The 24,396-nt window shown below is 37.7% G+C and overlaps 1 protein-coding gene across 2 annotated transcripts; it reads left to right on the plus strand.

Annotated features, from left to right (window-relative positions):
• The first annotated feature begins 17,030 nt into the window (after window positions 1-17,030).
• LOC120013455 (RNA-dependent RNA polymerase 1-like) lies at window positions 17,031-24,048 on the plus strand. 2 transcript variants are annotated; one of them, XM_038865262.1, is made up of 6 exons: window positions 17,031-17,090; window positions 17,133-17,197; window positions 19,106-19,639; window positions 20,578-22,472; window positions 22,625-22,775; window positions 22,937-24,048. In XM_038865262.1, exons 3-6 carry the CDS (start codon window positions 19,121-19,123, stop codon window positions 23,798-23,800), a joined length of 3,429 nt encoding a protein of 1,142 aa, XP_038721190.1. In that variant the 5' UTR covers window positions 17,031-17,090; window positions 17,133-17,197; window positions 19,106-19,120; the 3' UTR covers window positions 23,801-24,048. The 2 variants fall into 2 exon arrangements, with proteins under 2 accessions (XP_038721190.1, XP_038721191.1); XM_038865263.1 differs by having other exon boundaries at window positions 17,044-17,197.
• Window positions 24,049-24,396: the final 348 nt, after the last annotated feature.

The raw sequence follows: 24,396 nt of genomic DNA on the forward strand, positions 1-24,396 counted from the left end.
AGGGTATCAAAGGACCACCAGGCAGAGTATCAATAAACAGAAAATATTCAGAATCAGGTCTATCTGAAGGCAAGGATAAGAAGAAATTGAAGATTTCTACAAAAGATCTATCACTAGTGCAAGCTAAGACAAACTGCCCATAGGAAGTGAATTTGGTAGGTAGTTAAAAATGAGGAGAACGTAAAGCGGGGAAGTAAGTGAACAACCAAGGTTGAAGAATCCAAAGGCTGCCAGAAAAACGATGGTAAAAGGGTTTTCAAAGGTCAGCAAAGAAAGACAGTGATAGATACGGCCTAGCCAAATACTACCCAAAGCTACATTCTGACCTTCTGCTAGGGCACGTGCAAGGGTGAGATAATCTTTGGCAGGTTGATTCGCAAAGGTACCAAAGACATACCTGCATAGCAAACACCACAGGAACAGAGTATGCTCTTTGAAGGTAGGTTCCCCAAGATGCCTTGTTGAGCTCAAACCTTGGTAGGAAAAAGTCTTCTTTTCCTCCATTACTCCTACTTTAGTAATCCTGACTGAAGAAAAAAGGCAGGGAGCATCCGGACCTGTGATGGGCAATCTAGTTAGGGCATACATATCCCTCAACGTGATGGTCATATGGCCACCGGGAAAGAAAAAAGAGTTTGTTGAACGAGACCAGAAACAGCAGGCCGCTGAAATCAAAAATGGGTCAAGAGGGATTGACTCAAGGGACATGTCTATAAGCCAATCAAGTCCCTGTTTCATCCATTGCACACCGAAGGTAGCTCAAAGTCGACTGACCCAGTCTCTCCATCCTAAAGGCGGTTTGGGCCAGGAACGATGTCGTTCCAATAGAGGTAACTCTTTTACATGATTAGCAAAAAGTTCTTCACGAAAAGATGATGAAAAGCTTGTCAGTCTTTCGGGAGAAAGGTGGGAGTCAATAGGAGCAGTATTTGGAAGAAAAGAAGCCATTATTCAAAGAAATAAGAAAGCTAGGGATTTCTCAAACAGATGAGGAAGTAAAGAAGGGTGCGAGAGTGGGAGAAGCCCTAGAAGCAGCAGCTGATCAAATTAAATGAGGTAAGGGAAGAGTTTGAATTTTAAATGGATTTTATTTGATAGTAATTGATATTTGAAGGATTGTTGAAAAGGGCCGAAAAATCAGCTTGAAATCCAACTTTGAACAGTTGAAATTCAAGCTGGGGGGGCAATTGTTGGCATAAAAAAATATCTTGGGCCTAATAAACCTAGTCCATATACAAGGCCCAAGGTGCAGCCCATACGGCCCATCATCAATCACAGCCCATAAGCCCATATTGTTGTAGAAGTGAAGCCCAGGTGGTGAGTAACTGCCAGGAGCAGTTGTGCTGAGAATAGCCCATGAAAAGAGGAAGAAGTGGAGGCAGTTATAACAAGATGGTCCAGGTGGCAGCACATGAGAGAAATGAGGAAAATTATTGTGAGAAGATGGTAGTAACTTCCAACTTACAGAACATGGAGTAAATCAATGATAACTGCAGTTTATGGAGGAGATTTTCGTGCAAGACAGAGAGTATATAAGATGGTAGGCAGACAGATGCGAGGGAGGAACCAATCAAACAAACAAACTACTCAAGCCCAAAGGCAATTTCAACTTTCAAGCTTCCTAGCATCTTAGCATTTCAATTACATTTCCAAATCCTTGTCAATTTCAAGCAAACATTATGTTCATTCCAAATTCTCTTGTACTTATTTCCTATCAAGTTTCAATACCAACCATTGTTGTGTAAATTGTTCTTGGTGTCTGTTTATGTTTCTTCATTTCAATCTCAACGAAACGCACTTCAGTGGAGTTGGGGAACCTAGAACTATTGAGGTCCCAAGATAGTTCGTTCAATCGTCTAGATAGAAGTCATATTTACATTCGGTGCAATTCATTCACATTAGTGTAGGAAACTATAATCCTTGGTACACCCGCAAATCATCATCACCTTGGGCCACATTTAGGTGACAATAGTCGACTATTTTGCCTTTGAGATAAGTTCACACACTTTTGGGTGTCAGTCAAGCGGTAGTTATATCTATCGATTTCCTTCTTCTCTTGTAGAGAAAGTGCGATCGCTTTATCATGACAGATCTAGCTAATTTCATCGATGGTTTTGGCAAATTTTATGGTTTGTCCAATTCGACTACAATGAAAGTCATGTATACCGTGTGCAACGAAAATTAGGAGTGGTTAGCAGGAGAAGAAATCATGGTTTTTATTTTTTTATATATTTTTTTGAGGTTTCATTATTTCAAAATTTACCCTCCACCTTTTATCTTTTCCAATTCAACCCCTTTATTTCTATTTCATCACACTTACACAATCACACAAATTTCTGAGTTATCCCCAAATTTTAAGAATAGTTTCAAAGAGACCCTCAAAAATCAAGGGTTTTACAAGAAATATTTACCATGCATTGTATTCGGTTGAATTTATCCCTCCACAATTAGTGTTAATGAATACAATTCTTGACAGAAAATGATCCTAGATGATTTAGTAATGCTTTTTAAATAAAAAATCATTCTTTTAAATAAAAAAAATCGTCTTGAACATGCTACTTTTAAAGTATTAAAATGGTAATTGACTATACCTATGTATAACATTATAATTAAAATGCGTGAACCATTCATGAAATATAAAACGTCCAAAACCAATCATAACGATGCTTAAAGTAAGATGTTGAGCATAGGAGAGTGACTCTCTCTCACTCGGGAACTCCTTCTGAAACAAGTTTCCTGCATTTCATGATTAAGATATGGTGGGGTCCATAAGTAACATCAACTAAATGACAAAGTATCTATGTCTTATTGGTGGACTCGACGATTCTTCTGTTTCTCAATGCAATAGCTTCCGGATGGAAGTTGGTGTGGAATTTCCAATGAGAAACTGTCTTATATTCCTTGTTTTTGGGGTCTTGATAATGTTTGTAGCAAAAGTGACATCTAATGATTTGATAACACGTGGTAGCTAACTGTTTGTTGATCTTGAAGGGATTGTGGTTTAATTTAAGCTGAAATCTAAGATTCTGTTGCTGAAAATTAGGATGTTTAAAGGAATATCGTCCGAAATAGTTGAAATTCAGAAATTCATTGTAAAGTCATTTTCTTCTATTTAAATGTAATTTGTTATTAAAAGGGCGAGATTTCAGCTAGATAAGCTTAAAACAATTTAGAAGATTACGAGCTCTTAATTTAAGTCATTCTCAGAAAGACACCTTCTAACCAGTAGTTTTGTATTCTTAAACTGCACGCAACTTGTTGGGCGACATGTCAGATTGATGCGCAAATTGCATATCAAATTTTTTGAATTGACAACAAGTCATAGCATGCTCAATCCCTATTAACTCCAACTCCTACTATCACGAGCCAGAGCAATTGATCTCCTGCCTCTTAACATAAGAGCGCCAAGAGATACTAATCAAGTTTAAGATTTCTATTATAAACTTCTAGCCTACATTAGTCATTAGATAATAACAGGCTTATAGGCGCAACACCAATTAAAGATTAAGGAAAATCAAACGGTGTAATAGTCAAGATTAGTGGTTAATTTTAGCACAATTATTTCTTAATTTATTATTGACATTTTAACTAGGACTAGGTCATAGACCTGATTGCATTAAATTACCCAATAGATTAGGTAATTGAGGCCCGTAGTCATTCGTGCCACCATAAAGATGGAGTACAACCAAGAAAATTAAAACAAAACAAGAAAAAATACTGAAAAACACAAACACAAAGACGCCTATCGCCATACACTCTTAGACGACACCATATTACACCGGATATCGTCGGACGACTATCGAATGACTCCGTACTTCACCGATCTATGCCTAATAAAAAAGAACGAACAGAAAAACCAACACATGGATTACAACTTGGATCTACAACAAAGATCTTGACTTTCCCCTCAACAAGAGAGGCCGATCTCCCTTAAATATGAAATTCTCATCACTAGAAAATCGAATATATGTTGTTGGAGCACACCAGAAATGTCGATGATCGAAGATTCGCGACGAATGGAAGAGATCTATAGCCGGAGAAGAGAAGCCCTTCAAAATCCATATTACACAAAAAAAAAACATAAAAAAATTAAATAGATCTAGATTGAGAAAGGGCTTATCAAACGCATGGGAGGAAGAGGAAGAGGAAGAGGTGGGGAGGAGGAGTAACCAGGACTATTTTACTATCTTGTTTAGTATGATATTATCACTTACAAAAAATTTCTCATTTATTTTCATTAAAAAAAATCATGAATGTGTTTTGATTAAATTTACAAATTCAATAGTATTTTTTTTGTTAAAAAAATCAAATTGAACGTGAAAAATACGTGGAAATTCTGAACTGTTGATTATAAACCCAAAATATTATGTTTTTTCAAGTCAAATTTGATTTTTATTTGGAAAAAAATTGGACTCGTAAACAAAATTAAAACACATTTATAAAAAATTATAGTGACATTAAAAAGTATTACAATGCGACAGTGCTAGCTATACATAATAAAACTATACATAGCCTTACATAATACATGTGGCTATCACATGTACACATGACAAAGCAATTTTAAAATCAAAAGAAAAACAATTGAAAAGTGGGCGGCATTAAAATAGGAAAAAGGCGGAAACCCTAATTACCTCATTCGACATTACAAACGAGACAGTTGTTGAGACGCAAAAGGGTGGTTTTCAAAAACCGTGGTGCAAGACTTGCTCCCGTCGACGTTCGTGGCCTTTTTCGGACGATTGATCTTTGATTCACACGATGTAAAGAAGCCATAACTAGACCGCCTACAAGTAAGTTCTTTATACCCTTCTTTCTGTTTAGATCATTAGCATTTTATGAATTTTTTTGGTATGATTTCTGCAAAATTTGAGAATGTTTTCGTGATAATACGCCCTTTATTACTCGATTGGGCAAATAAATTACGTTGAAATCGTGAGCAAATAAACTGAAATTGATGCTTAGAAGCTAGTATGATTTTTGTATAAATAGCCAAAAAAACCAGCCTGTATTAGCATCGAGTTTGAAGCATATTTTAATGTTAAGATAAGTTCCACACTATTGCATTGTAATTACACGTTCTGAATGTTTATATACACATTTATTCATTACAGGATAACAAAAGTTAGATCGCTGAAGAAGAAAGAAAGTGACAAATCATCGAAGAAGGAAACATCGTCAAAGAAGCACAATGGTAAGAAAACTTCAAATCAATATAGATCAAACTTGTTGGGGATTCATACCCTAATAAGTGGTATTGATTTTAAGAGGAGGCATAAGAACAATCTTCAGAAGACACCCTTTTGGTTTATGTATAAAAGATTTATCAAGGATGGCCATGTTGAAGTGAAGACAAGAAAACAAGAACACGTGATACGCGATGTGGTTTCTACATATGACGAGAGCAAAGGTTGTATTGTGCTAGGGAAAAAGAGGATCCAGCTAATGAAGTACCTACTACATCAAGTAATCCATCTTCTTCTAACCAGAATGTGAATTCCCATCTCGCAGAAGGATCAGTCAGCGCAAGCACAAAGTTAAATAAAGCTTTATTGAGAATTGATATATTGGAAAAATAGAGGGATGAAGCAAAGCAAGAGAGTCAAAAGTTGAAACATGATAATGCTGAGCAAGAAAAATAAATAGAGCAAATGCATGGTGAGTTGGAAGAATTAAGGAAATCTTTATTGAGGGAAAAATATTTCAGAAATATGCTAAACTCAGAGATACATTTTGTGATTGATTCAGACAACCAAGCATACGAAAACAATGGAGCAGGTGTGGGTGAGAAAGAAGACGTGATTAATTTGTTAGCTGTTAATGTTGCTAAATATGAAAATGGAGATGATTATACTAAAGCATTGGTTGTAAGGAGAGACGTTTCGCCTACATCAGTGGTTAAGGCTATCAAAGGAAAGGAGAGGGTACAAATAGAGGACTCATGTCACGCCCCTCTGTCCTAAGGTATACCGAAGTGTACCTAAACCCATAAGAACGTGACCGGCAAGGGACCCCATCCCCCGAACCAACCCTTAATCCAATATACCTAAATCAACATATAAAATATATAAAATAGTAACAACTCCTGAAATATAACATGGGCATAGTCTCTCCAGAATACCACATATATACACCTATCGAAAACATCGGAGTATCTATACAACAGCGGAAATAAGAAGACTTATCTACCCGAGATCAGACTGAGCAAATAAGTAACATATATACAACTACAAAACCCCAAATCCTCAAAACTTGCTAAAGAAACAGCTCGAGGCTACACACCAGCTCATGCGTCCCGCCGCTGACCAGCATCACCTAAATCCAACTCACCTGAAAGGGAAACAAGAAGAGGGGTGAGCCAAGAAGCTCAGTAGGGCATAGAAAGGGAACACCGATATCAAAAAAATAAGAAATCCAGGGATATGACGCATAATATGCAGCACAATAAATATACAATCATTGGCAATTCACCCAAGTAATATGGTAGCCGATAAGGCTATACATCACCGTAACCACAAACACTAGTCTCCGATAATCCATAATCCATAATCCACCCCTGGACCCACCCTAATCCCCGTAGGGTGTCTCCCAGTCCAGGTCCACACAAAAACTGGATGAGGATGGGATATCCCGATAGCATAGCCTACACCAGAGAGCGTCCCCTGTGATGCACCTCACCTCAGACGGTCTACAGGTACGTACCCAGTTTACTGTATAATCCATCATAATCCAATATATTGGGCTCCTATATGGGCCCCACAGTGTACCTCAACCTCCTCCAATCACCCCACTCCCAAAGACGTACCAACAATGATAATCAACATAGAATACATATAAATTATACAAACAGGTCGTATTTCCACCCTCGGAAACTGACAGATTCATAATATAATAAGAGTCCGTGAAACCGGAACCCTAGAATCACACGCAAGATACATAGAAAACCCCTACCTGAAAATCAGAAACCGAATACCCCGCACGCGTCCCTAATAAACCCCTAACTCTGAAAGTCAACCTGCTTCAAATCTCAACCGGGATCACCGTCTACATCGAAAAACACATCATACGAAAATACAGTTAAAATACGTTCGGTCAACTATGGTCAACGGTCAAAGTCAACAGTCAACGGGCAAACTGGATCAAATGGGTCAAAACCGGGTCAAACCGGGTGAAATGGGTCAAAACCGGGTCAAACCGGGTGAAATGGGTCAAAACCGGGTCAAATGGGTCAAACCGGGTTAAATGGGTCAAACCGGGTTAAATCGGGTCAAACTGGGTTGAACCGGTCAACACATCAGTCAACCGAGTCAACTCGGCCTGACTCGGTCAACTCGGCCGGAACCCATTCAACGTCACCGCCGGCGTTCCGGCCACCCAAACCTGCCAAATCTTATATCAAATTGAAGAGCTCGATGAAATGAACTCATAGGTACCTGAATCAAGCCAAACCGTCGCCGGAATCGGCCGGATCGACCAAAGAAAGTTCACGGTGGCCGGAACTTCAATCTCAGATTTCTCCCAAACCGGAGCTCCGATCGACGTGATTCAAGTTGGGTTACACTCGTCTCGTCCGTACGCTTCTTTTGATACCAGCCTTGACCGTCACTGTCGTCGGAATCATGAAATCACAGTTGAACCCGTTTTAGAGAGAGAAAGCGGAGAGAGAGAGAAAATCGTGAGAGAAGAGGGTATTTTTGCAATTTTTTTATTTTTTTTTTATTTTCTTTAATTCTTCTTTTATACAATATTTTACTTTCAAAAACACCCATCTTTCAAAAACACCCCTAGCTAAAATGTTCAAATTAACTTCAAAAATTTATAATAAATCCAATTTACATCCGATTCGAGTAATTCTTGCGCCAATAATTTTCTTTTTAAATCCCCCATTTATTAAAAATATTTTCATAGTTTTTCTTGATTTAATTTTTTATTCTCCCTAAATCCCGATTCACGATTACCGAGGTCCACTCCACCTCGATCAACGTGTCAAAATACCATAAATAGTGTATAATCGGGTTAGGATATTACAACTCAGATTTTGAATACGCATATTACGAGAGAAATGATTGAACTAAAAAAGCAAAAAAGGGTGGTAAGCTTAAGGTCCCGGTAGTGCGCAATGTTGAGGAGTACAAAGCATCCGAAGATGTTAGCAAACCAAAATGCTTGCAAAAGAATACAAGAACTTACAGGTTCATTGACCCAGTGGATAAGAAGAAACTGAGGTAAATTGAGGATATTGAAAAAGACAGGTGAGTGAATTCTAACTAACCATTACATTATTACACTTTATTATACTATAAAAGCATAGAATGATATAGTAATTACACTATGATTATTGTATTTTTTTAATCACAGCATAATGGTGTGGTCTGGTTCTAATTTCATCCTTTGGCGTGAAATGGTAAACCTGGTGAACAATGGAATGGTTTCGAACAATGTAAGAGGATTAATTACAATATGTGGTTGTTAATATATATTGGCTATGGTCAGTAATGCACTATGATAATGTCTTATTACATGTTACCAGCTAATTGATGCATATTATGAATACATGATGAGGACTCACAAAACTACTGGAGATAGGGATGGTAAAGCCTTCATGGTAACGAGTTCCTGCATGACCTTTCTTGGCAATAATAGGGAAGATCTGATACAAAAACATATGTCAGACAAAATCCTCAAGTATGCTCCTGCCTGTAGATTTATAATCTTCCTACTCCATTCTATTGGGTATCACAAGGTTACCAATTACTGGACCACACTTGTGTGTGACAAGGCAGAAGGATGGCTACATTTCAATTCTATTCTTCCAAGGAATAAGAATACTGAAGATCCATACCTGAAAAATTACAGCTATATTGGTTATTCAAACTCTTCTGATTTGTTTATTTTTATAGTATCAAATTCTAACTTACTAAGCAACTATGTTCACATGCAGAAGAATTACTACCATACGCTCTTCGGCATACCAAGTCAAATTGAGGGTGATGATGTTAGAACAATGTGGGCTGCACCTCAACAAGCAGCAGACTTGTAAGTCATAGTAACATTTGACTATACAGGGTAGACTGTGGCATCACTTGTTTGATCTTGTAAACATTTGACTATACAGGGTAGACTGTGGCATCACTTGTTTGATCTTGTAAACATTTGACTATATAGGATAGACTGTACATCCCAGCCTAAAACTATTTTTCAACAAAAATTGGTACCCATATCGCCCTATCCAAATACAATGAAGACAGCCAAGCATTTCCTTCAAGATGATATCTTTCAATCAATGTCCTCCAAACACTTGAGGCAAAAAATGTTAATGATTTTGATCAGGTAAGGGTCATCTGTAATGTGAAGGACATTATAAACATGCACTGCAACATTGTGTACATAATTAATTACATATAAAAAATTCATAAATACATTTTCTTAATGGGGTATACTGAAACAATATATGGAACTCAGGTAGATTTTATGTATAATGCACGAAAATTGTCTAAATGCATTAAAACATTGTACCCATAGTTAGTTATGTATTAAGAAACCGTAAATACATTACACAGATTGAAAAGAACAGTAAATGGAACTTTATAAATTCAAAGAATGTATGTCTATGTAATAATGACATTCAAAATGTTCAATGCTCTGCGAATCATAAATAGCTTCGTGTAATAAACGAGATATATTCTTATACTCAGCGTGAGATCCGAATTTATCAGGCAACTTCTTCATTATATGCCATAGATAGAGTCTATGCCTGGTAGTAGGAAATACCACTTGTATTGCGTTCTTCATGGCCCTATCTTGGTCGGTGATAATACCTTGAGGAGCACCCATACAAGCAAGCCAAGTTCGGAACAACCAAACAAATGTATCCGTATCTTCACTGGAAATAAGTCCACATCCTAAAAGTAGAGAATGACCATGGTGATTAACGCCAACAAAGCGAGCAAAGGGCATGTCATATTTGTTTATGAGATAAGTAGTATCAAGAGTGACTACATCTCCAAACTCATGGTATGCTGCCCTACTACGAGGATCTGCCCAAAAGACGTTTCTCAGTCGACCATCCTGATCCCAATCAATGAGTGAAAAAATCCCTGATTGTTGGCCTGTATTTTTAAGAAATACCTCTACACCACGTCTACATCGCCCTCCCTAAGACGCATATGCCTCAAATTGGCAATATGATTACGCGTATCCCTTTCCAAAAAATTTAAATTATCATGTCCACCAACACCTATAACAAAAACATTATGACTCTTGTTAGGTCTAATCCGTGCAATGTCATTGATCTCTAGTTGCCTCTTGACATGTGGATTAATTTCCCTATTACAACCGAAAAAATGACAATGACTAGGGCTCAAACTGTGGTTGTGCTTGTCATGAAATAGAGTAATTTCTCATTTCCCATCTGTAGTTAGACGAGCAGTTATCCTTGCCTTGCAATTGTTCTTTGAATTAGACCGGTGATTGACAAGATTTTTTGCTTGACTAATATATTTATCTGAGCACCCGCATGTAAATACCAAATATCTGTAGATCCTATTTGCGTCCCTTGTTAGTGATCTCCTCTTGACAGAGAACCCCTTAACTTGACCATAGGCCTTGTAATACTCAAACTTGTCGTTCACACTTTCAAACAATATCCCATATGTTGGCACTTTAGATGCAACACCCTCTTCGTATTTATCTTTAGTTTCGTTACCATCAACCCCGTTATTCAAATGCACCAGATTTACATCATCCATTATTTTCCTTGCAAAATAATACAAGGACGTCGTCATACACCTTTGAAACGTAATTAGACATATGAACAATGCTTTAACATATATAAACTATGTATTTGATAGTTGAAAAGTCTCTGTAATTATGTACAAGAAAATCCTTATAAAAGTAGCGTATATGTAATAAACTTTACTAGATACGTAATAATAATTAATGACAATGTTTTTACACGTATTTGGCGTGTTTTGTAATATGCTCAAAAAATTAAAAAGGGTAAACTTCATAATTACGTTATTAATTTGAACAATGTAAACATACATTGTAGGATATAGAATAACTGGAAACAAATTATTCTATCCACCACCAACGTAATTCTACACAAATTGTAATAATAAGTACACTACGTAGACATATAATAAACTGAAACACATCATTTATAAACCCAAAAGTAACCAGAATAATGCCCATACCTGGAGGTTGTTGGGAGAGGAATCGTAGGCCTTGTGCTACTCCTGTAACTTATGTCAAAGCCGAAGCTGATGCCATAGAAAGAAAAGCTCTATCTGGTCGACGAAACTCTTAGCAGAGATAGAAACTTGATCGCGGTCAATGAGGAGGCGAGATCTACGATGGATCTATGATGTAAACCCTACAAATTGCGTCAAAAAGAGGCTTTGATAGAGAGAGAAAGAAAACTAAATAAAAATGGATATTAAACAGCCGAAGAAAGAGAAGCGGGAAACTTGTTGTGGCCCAACCATGTCATTTAAAATAAATCCAATGTGACATGATGATTTGTCATGCCACATATGCTATGCACAATTGTGTACAATGAAGTTATGTATAGTTATCATTTTCCATTACAATGGGGCTTGCGGTAGTACGAAGTCTTTCGAAATGGCCTGGTTGGTTGGGATGACAGGTCATACACAAGAAGGCAAATCTTAGGCCGAAACATGACAATAAAAAGGAATGTTAAAGCATGCTACTGTGCTAGTGGACTTAGGGATGACAAAAAAAACCGATCCGAGTACTATCCATAGGATACCCGATCCATTTAAAACACGAAAACTGATCCTATAGGGTTTAAAAACGGTTTTGGTTTTGATTTTCAAACCCGTTACGGTTTAGGGTCGAGTTTGGTTTTTGATGCCGGGTTTAGGGTACCCGGACCGTTTAATAAAAAAATGTGAATTATAGTAATAACATTATAAATCATATATATAAAAGTATATTATTAGGATGCTAAATTCTAACATGAACAAGCATATTAAATAAAATACTATAATAGAGTTATAGATTATATATTCAAACTATAACAATATGATAAGTCATATTATTTTTTAACAAATTAAATTATACATTTATAGAAAAATAAAAAAAAAGTTAAAAGTTAAATGGTAATCGAGTACTCGATGGTAAACGATTATGGAATGGTTCCGATTTTGAAAATTTAAATGGTTTTTCAAACGATTTTGGAACGATTTTGGTATTAGGTGCGTTAAATGGAAACGGTTTTCGTATTCACTAATTGGAAGGGTATCTGACCCGTTGCCTAAAGAGATTTGAAGGTTGTATTTTCATTGATTCAATTCTTAGCTTACAGATCTATTAATATATAGAGGAAGCTTTGGTTCCTGATAGAGAGAATGAAAGTTTCAGTATAGTGAAGGAGACAACTATCCATTGTCTTTAACAGTTATAATTTAACTGAGTTAGGATGACTATGGCTTGTATCAGTTGGGCTTCAGTGATGGCGTTTCTTTACATATGGGCTTTGTCATTGTCTTGTCTTTACCCTCCCACAAGATGGGTGAAATCTCTGATACACCTATCTTGGATCGAAGCCAGCACAAATGGGTGCGGAGGAGAGACTTGGTGAGAAGGTCTGCGAGCTGTTTATCAGTAGAAATTTTTTGCACTGTGAGAATTCCTTGATTGACCAGAGCGCGAACAAAATGAATATCAAGAGCTATGTGTTTCATTTGAGACTGGAGCACTGGATTAAGACTCAGATTTGTGGCTCCTTGGTTATCACATTAGAGGATTGGAATTACAGGAATTGGCCACCGTAATTCACGAAGAAGATGTTTAAGCCAAATGACTTTAGACGCAGTGGACACCAAAACGCGATATTCCGCTTCTGTAGAGCTGCGAGCAATGGCTCTTTGTTTTTGAGATTTCCAAGAGATAGGAGTCTTACCGAGAAACACGATATATGTAGATGTAGAAGACATATCATCGGGGTTTCCTGCCCAGTCTGAATCAGAGTAGGCGTGAAGCTTTAGCAAGGTGTCTTTTATAATTGGAGTACCCAGATGAACCTTGCCTTTGAGATAGCGAAGAACATGTTTGAGAATGGTCCAGTGAATTTTTGTTGACAGCAAAGTTGATGTCAAGTCATGTGATAGCTAGGTATTGAAGACTACCAACAACATGATGATAAACTTTTGGATCAGCCAGAGGAGTCCTGTCTGTGGAGTTGACTTTGAAGTGAGTTGGAAGAGGGGTGTGGACAGATTTTGCCTCGGCCATGTCGGTACAATCTAGTATATCTCGAATGTACTTTTGTTGAGAGAGAATTAAACCTTTAGCATTGTAAGATACTTCTACGCCAAGGAAATATGACAAGTCACCAAGTTCCTTGAGAGAAAAGTTGTTAAAGCTGGTGACTATCAAGTCATCAACATAAACTAACACATATATGATATGAGAGTTTTCAGTAAATATAAAGAGAGAAGAATCTGCTTGTGAATTGAGAAACCCCAGTTGAATTAAATGATTACTAAGTGCTTGATACCAAGCACGAGGTGCCTGTTTAAGCCCGTAGATGGACTTGTGAAGGTGATAGAGATGAGTGGGATGTTGTGGATCTTCAAACCCTTTTGGTTGCTTCATATACATCGTTTCTTGAAGGACGCCGTTGAAAAAAGCATTGTTGACATCTAAATGATGGAAAAGCCAGCCCTGCGAGACAATAATTGTTAGAACAGTGTTAATTGTTACAGGTTTAATGATGGGGCTGAAGGTATTATGGTAATCTAGGCTTGGCCGCTGCACAAATCCCTGAGCCATAAGACGAGCTTTGTATCTTGAGACTGCTCCATCAGGATTTTGCTTCACGCGAAAAATCCATTTTGATCTGATAGGTTTGATGTGAGATGCAGGAGGAACAAGAGTCCAGGTGGAGTGACTAGTGAGGGCGCAAAATTCATCATCCATTGCCTGTTTCCAAGAGGGGTCTTGAAGATCTTGGAAGTGGGGAAGGAGTGATAGGGTGAGTGGTAGTTAGATGTAGAATTTTTGGTTTAAACATCTTATTCATTGACCTTGTAGTCGTGGTGTGAGCATTGTTTGTTTGGTTATCAGTTGGTAATGTAGATATGGTTGGAAGAGGTAGGGATGGTTCAATAGGGGAGCTAGAAGTGGGCATGTCTGTGGTTGAGGGCGGAATTGAAGTGGTGGGGATGGAATTAGAAATTGGCTAGGTGGGATTAGTTGAAGAAGACACTGTAGGAGGTTCAAGTACAGGGAGAGGAAGGGGTGCAAGGTGAACCACGAGAGAGGAAGGTGGTGTGCCATAAGGTGTGCCATTAAGCTGACTTTCAGGAGGTTGTGATTCTTGAAAGGGGAATACAGTTTCATGAAAAGTCACATGTCGTGAGTGATAGATTTTCTGTGAGAGGGTGTCTAACATCTATAAGCACTTTGGTGAGTGGAGTAGCCAATGAAGATGCATTATTGGGTGCGAGGTTATAGTTTGTGAGTTGTGTAGGGTCTAAGCCATGGGAAGCAAGCACAACCAAAGACTCTCAATTTGAGGTAGTTTGGTTCTTTTTGAAACAAAAGTTGAAATGGTGTGTTTGGTGAGGTGGTAGATAGAGGTAATCGGTTAATAAGATAAGTTACAATCTGAAAAGCAAAGGACCAGTAGGAGAATGGTAATTTAGCTGTATGAAGCAGTGTGCGTGCCATTTCAGATAGATGGCGGTGTTTTGTTTAAGCAATTGCAACATGTTGAGTTCTAAATTGAATGAAGATGGAGGCAACATCATATTTGAATCGTATAGGGTAAAGCCAGGTATATCGAGTGTAATGATCAACAAATACTATGTAGTATGAGAAACCATCTATAGATGGTACAGGGGATGGACCTCAAACATCACTGTAAATGAGTTGTAGAGGATGCGAACTAGACATAGATGAAGTGCCAAAAGGTTGACGATGACTTTTATTCATAGCACATGAGGTGCATGGTGAAGATGACTTAGAATTACAAGGCAGTTTGACTAATTTTACAAGAGAATTTAATGTGGATTGAGGGGGATGTCTCAATCGAAGATGCCAATCATCCAAAGTCAGATTAGTGCTAGTAGAATTGAGAGATGAAGCAAGGCAGTGAATGGTAGAGTTGTCCAGATGGTAGATTCCATCAGTGCATCGGCCCAGAGCTATTGTACTACCTGTAGTCTGATCCTTAATCACACAATGAAGAGGAAAGAATTCAACAAAAACCTATTTTGTTTTGTTAGTTCATGAATAGACAATAAGTTTTTATGCAATAATGGAACACAAAGTACATTATCAAGAATGAGAGGGCGTGAGGTTATGTGAAAGTGTTTGGTACCAGTGTTAGAAATTTGTAAATTTGTGTCGTCTCCCAAAATGACCTCATCTATCCCAGTGTATTCAGGATGGTTGGACAGTTGTGAGAGATCAGAGGTCATATTGTGGCTAGCACCAAATCCAGAAGCCACTGTTGAGCGTTGACATTGGTGTGGTTGGGTTTAGCACTGGAGGAGGCATAGTTTGCTGCAGGGTTTGAGTTTGAAGCAAACTTCTTGAGCTTAAGACACTTGTTGGCTGGATGACTAGGTTTTTCACAAAGTTGACAAATGACACGAGGAGGTCCGCGACCACGACCACCATGATATTGAGAGGTACGACCTCTATTCCAGGAGTTGTTTCTTTGATTATTTTTCCAGTGGGGTCTGGTGCCATGGCCATGAGATTGGTTGGAATGGTTGTTTGATTGCCTTTGGTGATTATTGGCAGTGCCAGGTTGTTAAGATGGGGGATTTGTAAGACGATTAAGAAAGCTTTCTTGAGCTTGGAGAACATCTTTAAGCTCTTCAAAGGTAAAAGGTGTCTCACGGGTTCGGATGGAACCTACTATGCCAGCATAGTCTTTTGTCAGCCCATCCAAGATGTATAAGGTGAGATCATCAGAGGCGACAGGTTGAGAAACAAGAGCTAATTCATTTGCTAGGGCTTTCACATCCTGCAGGTATTGAGACTTGGATTTCTTTCCTTTTTGGCATCACGACAGCAGGGATTTTAGTTGAATGACTCACAATCTGGACGTATTTGCAAATAAGGTGTGTACTTTGGACCAGGCCTGTGCACTGGTTTGAACATTTTCAATGAGTGGTAAAACAGCACCATCTATGGAGGCTATAATGGCAAGTACAATAAACAGATCCTGACTTTTCCATAGAGAGTATTATTTAGCATCATCGGTGGAGGTAGCAGATGGTTCAAGTGGGCACTTTATGGTACCATCAACATATCCAATGAGACTATATGCTCGAAGGAGTGAGAGAAATTGAAGTCGCCATAAAGCGAAATTGGTGGAAGTGAGTTTGAGCGGAATAGGGGAAATGACCGGAATAGGGGAAATGGCGTGGATGGAATTGGACGAAGTGAGTCCTGATACAGGGATGGGAATGGTGGTGGCAAGTGTAGAGGAAGTCATGGCAGAAAAAAAAAAACTTGACTCGTATGAGCTTGATGGCTTCGATACCGTAAAGAGATTGAAGGTTGTATTTTCATTAATTCAACTCTTATCTTACAGATCTATTAATATACAGAGGAAGCTCTTGTTCCTGACAGAGAGAAAGACATATACAGTACAGTGAAGGACACAACTATCCACTGTCTTTAACGATTATAATTTAACTGAGTTAGGATGACTATGGGCTTGTATCAGTGGGGCTTCAATGATGACCTTTTGTTACATATGGGCTTTGTCTTTGTCTTGTCTTTATTATCCGTTATCTCTGACGGTTATAATTTAACTGAGTTAGGATGACTATGGGCTTGTATTAGTTAGGCTTTAGCGATGGTCTTTCTTTACGTATGCGCTTTGTCTTTTTTTTTGTCTTTATTACCATCCCTAAGTGGACTCCACGCATTGTTTACATAATCAAACCCACGTCAGCACAAAATGTACTTGCGAAGATGACGTATAATTGAGGACGCTTTACTCCTCCTTGGAGATTAGATAAAAGCAGGGTAAGGTAACCCATCTATTTCTGACTTGCGAGTGAAGTAGTCAAAGCGCCCACACAGTTATAAAGACGACGATGACCAAGAAATTGAGGTCAGGAGACTTAATTAAACTTCATGATACCAGTCGTTGTTGGGTTTTAACGCTTTTTGGACACTGTCATCTCTCTGCTTTCTCCGGGGACTGGTGAGTGACAAATTCTTTTCTGGTCTGAACTTCTTGTGGTTCTTGATGATCGCTCTCTGTTGTCCTCTTTGACAACATGTGCATTGATCCTTTGAAGTCTGTTTTTTTATGTAAAGTTTACATGGATGGCTTGCATCGCTTTGTTGTCTGGACTCTGGAATGGTATTTGTCAATTATGAGGAATTGGAGTTGCTTTGATGTCAAATTTTGTTACTTATTTGGGCGAAAACACAATCTCGCACTCTCATTGCAAAGATTCATTTTTGCCTTTTGTGAGAAGTTTACTGCATTTTCTACTCAATAGTCTTTTTATGCTTGATCTGACTGCAACTGTGAGATGAAAGACTCTGATTCAATGTTGAATCTTATATCCTGGCATTTCATGCTATATTTTGATGACTGTTCTGAAAGGTCTTGGAGCAAATATACACTTATTTCATAATTTTGGATTGTTTGCAGTGGGCATGGTTGGTCTTATTTTGAGTCTTTTGTAATAGCTTCTCCGTACATCAATTTTGAGAGTCTATTACTAAGAACTTCTGGCTTTCACTTAATTTTGGGTGTACCTGTTAACTTTTTTGAAGGCTAGTCGACTGTGATCAATTAATTTTGTAGTACTCTTAGAAACATTGGACAATCATTTGTTTTATATTTCCCTCTTGAAGTGATTATGCCAAAATGTATGTTTCCATTCTAAATGATCACCCATCTAGAACTCTTATCGACATTTTACTCCTCTCTTTTAAGATACTCAACAGAAGTAATAAAAGAAAATAAGATGGAATAAGCAGTTGCAAACAATTCTTTTTTCATCTCAAAGATTTGAACACCATATCTGTGAGGTTATTGGATACAGGCTATAACAATCAAGCGTCTATTCAAACTTTGCCTACTCGTGACAGTGTCTAGTGGTACCTCGATTAGGTTGAAAATTGTTGGGCTTTGTTTGATTAAGCTCGAACTTGTTATTGTGGATTAGATTTTGAAACACTTCCAAGCTCAATTGATTGTAGTTTGAAACTTGCTATGTCCATTTGAATGCAATGGACTTGCTATGTTCATTTGAATTCAATGGACTTCATATTGCCTCATGAAAAGGGTATGATGCATAGAATCGCAGTAAAAGGTTTTTGACTCAGAAAAACATTGCTGCTGAAAAATGGTGTGTTGTATGAAACTTAACCTGGTTATATGTAGCTTTCTATCTTGGACAAGTTCACATGGGTTTAATCCGCTGATCTTTCAATCTGCAAATGGATTGTACTCAAGAATCTTTAGAGCTTTGTTTAAAACTTCTATCCTTTATAATGAAGTTGATATTTAAATTTGAAGCTACACAGAAACTAAGACTGATGAACTAAACATTTGGATGGGTTGATTATGAAAGGAGTGTGCTATCGTTGTGTTTTATGGGACAACATTTCTCCAAATACCTAATCCCAATGTTTAAGGATTTTGATTTTATCTGAGGGAAAAATGTAGAAAAGACGGACAGACAGCTTATTCCTTCATTCATTCATTATTCTTCCTTTCATATGCATACTAAAATCCATTCTATAAATGCTGATCTTGAAATTGCTTAACAACTACCAAGTAGTACAAGCATTTCAAACACCAAAAGAGTTGACTGATTCTTGTATTCTACAGACTCTTTGTTGGTCAATGATATTTATATAGTCTCAATGTTGGTTTATATGCTTAATAGCCGTTATTTAACTAAAATTTGAAAGTTCAATGATACTCTAGATTTTCCTTACATTTTTGTATTCTCATGACGTTTATATTTTATTCTTCTTGTAAGGTTTTGAAATTTTTAACTTTTATTCTCTATCATATGAGCTATTTACGTAACACAAAATGGAGATTAAGTGCTTGCAATGCCTTTCTCATGGTGTATTGAAATTGCAGAATTAATCGGATAAGATGGGTAAAACAGTTCAGGTGTACGGATTCCCTTCTACTGTTTCTGCAGACTTAATTAAAGGATTTCTGGAATTATATACCGGCGAAGGAACGGTCTATGCTATTAAAGTTCGGCACAGTAAAAAGGGAAGTTCCAGAGTTTATGCTATTGTCCAATTCACCACCATCGATGATGCTGAGCGTATTATTTCCCTTGCTGACGATTGCCAGTGGTATTATGGGACATCATATCTGAAGGCTCAATTCATGGAGCGTGATATCATACCAAAGCCAAGGACCTTTTTCCACAGTGTGGAAAACATAAAGCTGATATTTGGCTGTCAGATTTCAAAAGAAAGGTTTGCAGTTCTGTGGGAGCGGATGAATGTTTCTGTGAAGTTTGGGACTGGTATGCGAAGATTACAGTTTTTTCTCTCTTATCGTCAGACGGAGTACAGATTTGATCTTTGGTATGAGAACATTTGGCAGATTGAGCTACATTGTCCTCAACGTCAAAATGCAAAGTATCTTGTAATTCAGGTTGTTTTTGTTTTAATTTTAAATTTGTTTTGTGTCCAGTATAGTCATTTCTTATCATTCAATTTCTTCTTAGCAAGAAAATTGGTGTTGATAGCATTTGCATTCAGTACTTGAAGTTGATAGCATTTGCATTCAGTACTTGAAGTGATTTTTTTTCCCGCTTTTGTATTGGTTACCCCTTTTTTGGGCCTTTTGCATATAGATGTTTCTTCCCATGCCGCTGTGGGGTAATGATTCTTTCACGATTAGATTAGTTTTGCCTTTTCTGTTTGTAATAGATTTTGACACACCCATTTTTCTTTTGTAATTGTCTAGTACATATTTTACCACAGTTTCTGAAATACTATCTAATAGGCAGTGTCAAAGAGCAAAGATATCTGAGATCTGACAAAAATATGTTGTCATTTCATTTATTAATCATCATTGCATTGTCCCAAACTATTTTGGAGTTGCCTACATGAATTCATTAGGGAAAATCAATGTGAATGCACTATGTGGTTTTTTGTTTTCCGTACATTTATATTTTAATAATAAAGATAAATATGCCTTATAAAGCCATTGGGTATCCCCATCCCCTCTTTTTTCTCTTTGATTCAAAGTGTTATCTCTTGGGCAAGGATAGCACCTGCAAAGATTGTTGGGCTAGTTATGGGGCTGGAATAGTGTTCTTACATCCTATACCTGATTCTCATTTTACATTTTCCCTTTCTTTGGGTATTATCTGGCTATAAAATGCAAAAGGCCATTATCAAAATTTAATTAAAGTGATGCTGGTACAGAAATGATGGGCTTCTTTTCCATGAATTGTTGAGTTCTTTGTTGATTGTTGATGTTTGGAATGGCATCGACAAATTATATTACTTCTCTCTAAATGCTCATTCTTTACTTGTTGCACTATTCAAATGACAGTTATTAATTCTTTTTCACTTGTTGCTTAGCTATATGGGGCTCCTCGGATTTATGAAAAAGATGTGCGCTCTTCAGGCAACATACTTGAAGATCCTCTTTTCAACTTTTTCAAGGACGCCCCTGATGACCAATGGATCAGGGCTACTGATTTCACTCCATCATGTTCTATTGGGCAGTCATCTGCATTATGTTTGGAGCTTCCTCATGGTATCCACCTTCCAAATTTTGAGGAGAACTTTCCATATTACAAAAGAACTGAAGGAAATTTTACTCTGTTTGACGACAATGGTTTTTCTTCCAGTCTGGATCTTGTACCCATTGTAAGTCCTCCTATTGGCATTGACTTGCCATACAACATCGTATTTATGGTTAATAGGTTAGTTCAACATGGGTGCCTTCCTGGGTCAAGACTTGATACGAGTTTCTATCGGCTGGTTGATCCAGTCAGAATAAGCATTCTCTTCATAGAGCATGCTCTTGAAAAACTGTTTAACATGAAAGAATGTAACTATGAACCCTCCAACTGGCTCTCTGAGGAGTATAAGAAATACCTCACATCTAGGCGTCCTCCCATATCACCTGTTATATCCTTGGATACTGGTTTGGTAAATGTACGAAGGGTTCAAATAACTCCTTGTAAAGTGTATTTCTGTGGGCCAGAAGTCAATGTCTCAAATCGAGTGCTACGCAATTACCCTGAGGATATTGAAAATTTTCTTCGTGTTTCTTTTGTTGATGAAGAGCTCGAAAAAATTTATTCGACAGATTTGTCCCCACGTACTTCTTCTGGAGATGAGGATAGGAGAACTGGGATTTACAGAAGGATACTTTCTACTCTTCAGAATGGTCTGGTTATTGGTGATAAAAAGTTCGAATTTCTTGCCTTTTCATCGAGTCAATTGCGGGAAAATTCTGCATGGATGTTTGCGTCTAGAGATGGGCTAAATGCTGCAGATATAAGATCTTGGATGGGCGATTTTCATCAAATAAGAAATGTGGCTAAATATGCAGCCAGATTGGGCCAATCATTCAGCTCATCTACTGAAACTCTTAGTGTTGGTCAGCATGAAATTGAAAAAATTCCTGATGTAGAGGTTCAAAGGTGTGGTATCACATATATCTTTTCTGATGGAATTGGGAAAATGTCTGCTGAATTTGCTAGGAGAGTGGCCATAAAATGCGGACATAAAGCTTTTGTTCCATCCGCTCTTCAGATTCGATATGGTGGATACAAGGGTGTTGTAGCTGTTGATCCTACATCATCGAAGAAACTTTCGCTGAGAAAGAGCATGTTGAAATATGAATCAACTAACACAAAACTGGATGTTCTGGCATATAGCAAGTATCAACCTTGTTTTCTGAATCGTCAATTGATCACCCTTCTCTCTACACTTGGTGTTCCTGATGCTGTTTTTGAGAGAAAACAAAGAGATGCTGTAGCTCAATTGGATGCCATCCTAACAGATCCATTAAGGGCAATGGAGGCACTGGAGTTGATGCATCCAGGAGAGACCACAAACATTCTTAAGGAAATGCTTCTATGTGATTATAAGCCTGATAGTGAGCCATTCCTTTCCATGATGCTTCAAACATTCCGAGCATCAAAGTTGTTGGATTTGCGGATTAAAACAAGAATATTTGTTCAAAATGGAAGATCTATGATGGGTTGTCTAGATGAAACCAGAACCTTGGAATATGGCCAGGTGTTTGTACAATTTTCTGGTGCTAACCATGGGCAGTTACACAGCAGTTCCCACATGTCTGGTGGTAACAGACAGGAGCAGCGCTTTATTGTTCAGGGTAATGTGTTTGTTGCTAAAAATCCATGCTTGCATCCAGGTGATGTACGTGTTCTAAGGGCTGTGGATGTACCAGCTTTGTACCATATGGTTGATTGTGTTGTTTTTCCACAGAAAGGATCAAGGTAATTCTTGAGAATTTTTCTTCCTTTTACACTTATAGCCTAGAATGTTGTTTGGATCCTTGCAAAAGTGCGGGCGATTACTTAGCAAACTTTTGAGAAATTTTGACAGGCCATCGTGGTTTGTTGACATAACAAATTGTGTTATATTTCAGACCTCACCCGAACGAATGTTCAGGAAGTGATTTAGATGGAGATATCTACTTTGTCTGTTGGGATCGTGAATTAATTCCACCTCATCAAATTCCACCCATGGATTATAACTCCGAACCTTCCATGCTGTTGGATCATGATGTTACGATTGAGGTATTACCATTTTATGTTTCAAACGACTGGAAAATTTATGTCTAGTCTAAGTTTCAGATTCATTTTTCCTCCCATGTCAAAATTTCTATCAGTTCACTGATTCCCTCTTTACCTCTATCTCTGTCATAAATTAGAATGTGTTTCTTCATTTTCTGACACAGGAAGTAGAGGAGTATTTCACCAACTACATAGTCAATGACAGCTTGGGAATTATTGCAAATGCCCACACAGTCTTTGCTGATAAAGAGCCCTTGAAAGCAATGAGTGAACCTTGTCTAGAGCTTGCTCAGAAGTTTTCAATTGCAGTTGACTTCCCAAAAACTGGTGTACCAACAGAAATTCCTTCTCATCTACATGTCAAAGAATACCCAGATTTCATGGAAAAGCCTGACAAACCCACCTACGAATCACCCAATGTAATTGGGAAGCTTTTCCGAGAAGTGAAAGACATTGCACCGCATACAAGTTCCATCAGATCCTTCACTCATGAAGTGGCTAGGAAGTCTTATGACCCTGACATGGAAGTTGATGGCTTTGAAGATTACATTGATGATGCTTTTTACCACAAAAGCAATTATGATTACGTGTTGGGAAATCATATGGACTATTATGGGATAAGGACTGAAGCTGAAATACTTGGAGGCAATATAATGCAAATGTCAAAATCTTTCACCAAGAGAAGGGATGCAGAAGCAATTGGTATGGCTGTTAGGTCATTGAGAAAAGAGGCTCGGTCCTGGTTCAATGAGAATGGAAGTGGCGTAGATTCTGACACTGATGATGTGTATGCAAAAGCCTCAGCTTGGTACTATGTCACCTATCACCCTACTTATTGGGGTACCTATAATGAGGGAATGGAGCGAGATCATTTTCTCAGCTTCGCATGGTGTATTTACGACAAACTGATCCAGATCAAGAAGCGAAAACTCGCAAGTAGAAGGGCTTCACGTCTGTCATATTATGAGCAAGATGATTTTTTGAATGGCTTCGAAGACGAGTTTTATCATGGACTAAGTTTGAGCTGAGAGGAAAAAAGGGAAATGCTTGAAGTTTAGGTACTAGAGTACTACTAGAACTTTGTGTGTGTGTTCATAGCTGCTCTGTTACTATTAGAACTTTGTGTGTGTTCATAGCTGATCTGGAGGACTGAATTTGCATCTTGCTATTGTGAGAAGTTTTTTGCTATGGCAGGATTGATGGATTATAATTATGTTAATAGAGTTCAATGCAGATGAATGGTGCTTTAAGTGAGCTACTGTAACTCTTTTTCTTACGTGTGAACTCGTGACCATCGTCTTTAAGTTATCAGTCACTTCTTACATTTGTACTTGTAGGTTTCGGGCTTTAATTGTGTTTGAAAATACAAACATGCAAGGTTTCGTAATTAATTGTTGGACAACAGAAAAAAAAAAATAGTTTGTTTTATTCCTCTTAAATTGTAACAATTTGACTATTTTAGTTTTTGAAGTTGAACATGTTTCTTGAAATGTGAAACAATTTAAGATGATTGATTGTTTTTGTTTATCATAAATGCTATCGGAAAAATTGAACCAAATAGTTACGAATTCAGGGGAGTGTCAATGCAATAATGCATCGGTTAATAACCTGTTCAAATTTTCAG

This window comes from Tripterygium wilfordii, chromosome 13 (assembly GCF_013401445.1).
Source record: "Tripterygium wilfordii isolate XIE 37 chromosome 13, ASM1340144v1, whole genome shotgun sequence".
Taxonomy (NCBI): Eukaryota; Viridiplantae; Streptophyta; class Magnoliopsida; order Celastrales; family Celastraceae; genus Tripterygium; species Tripterygium wilfordii.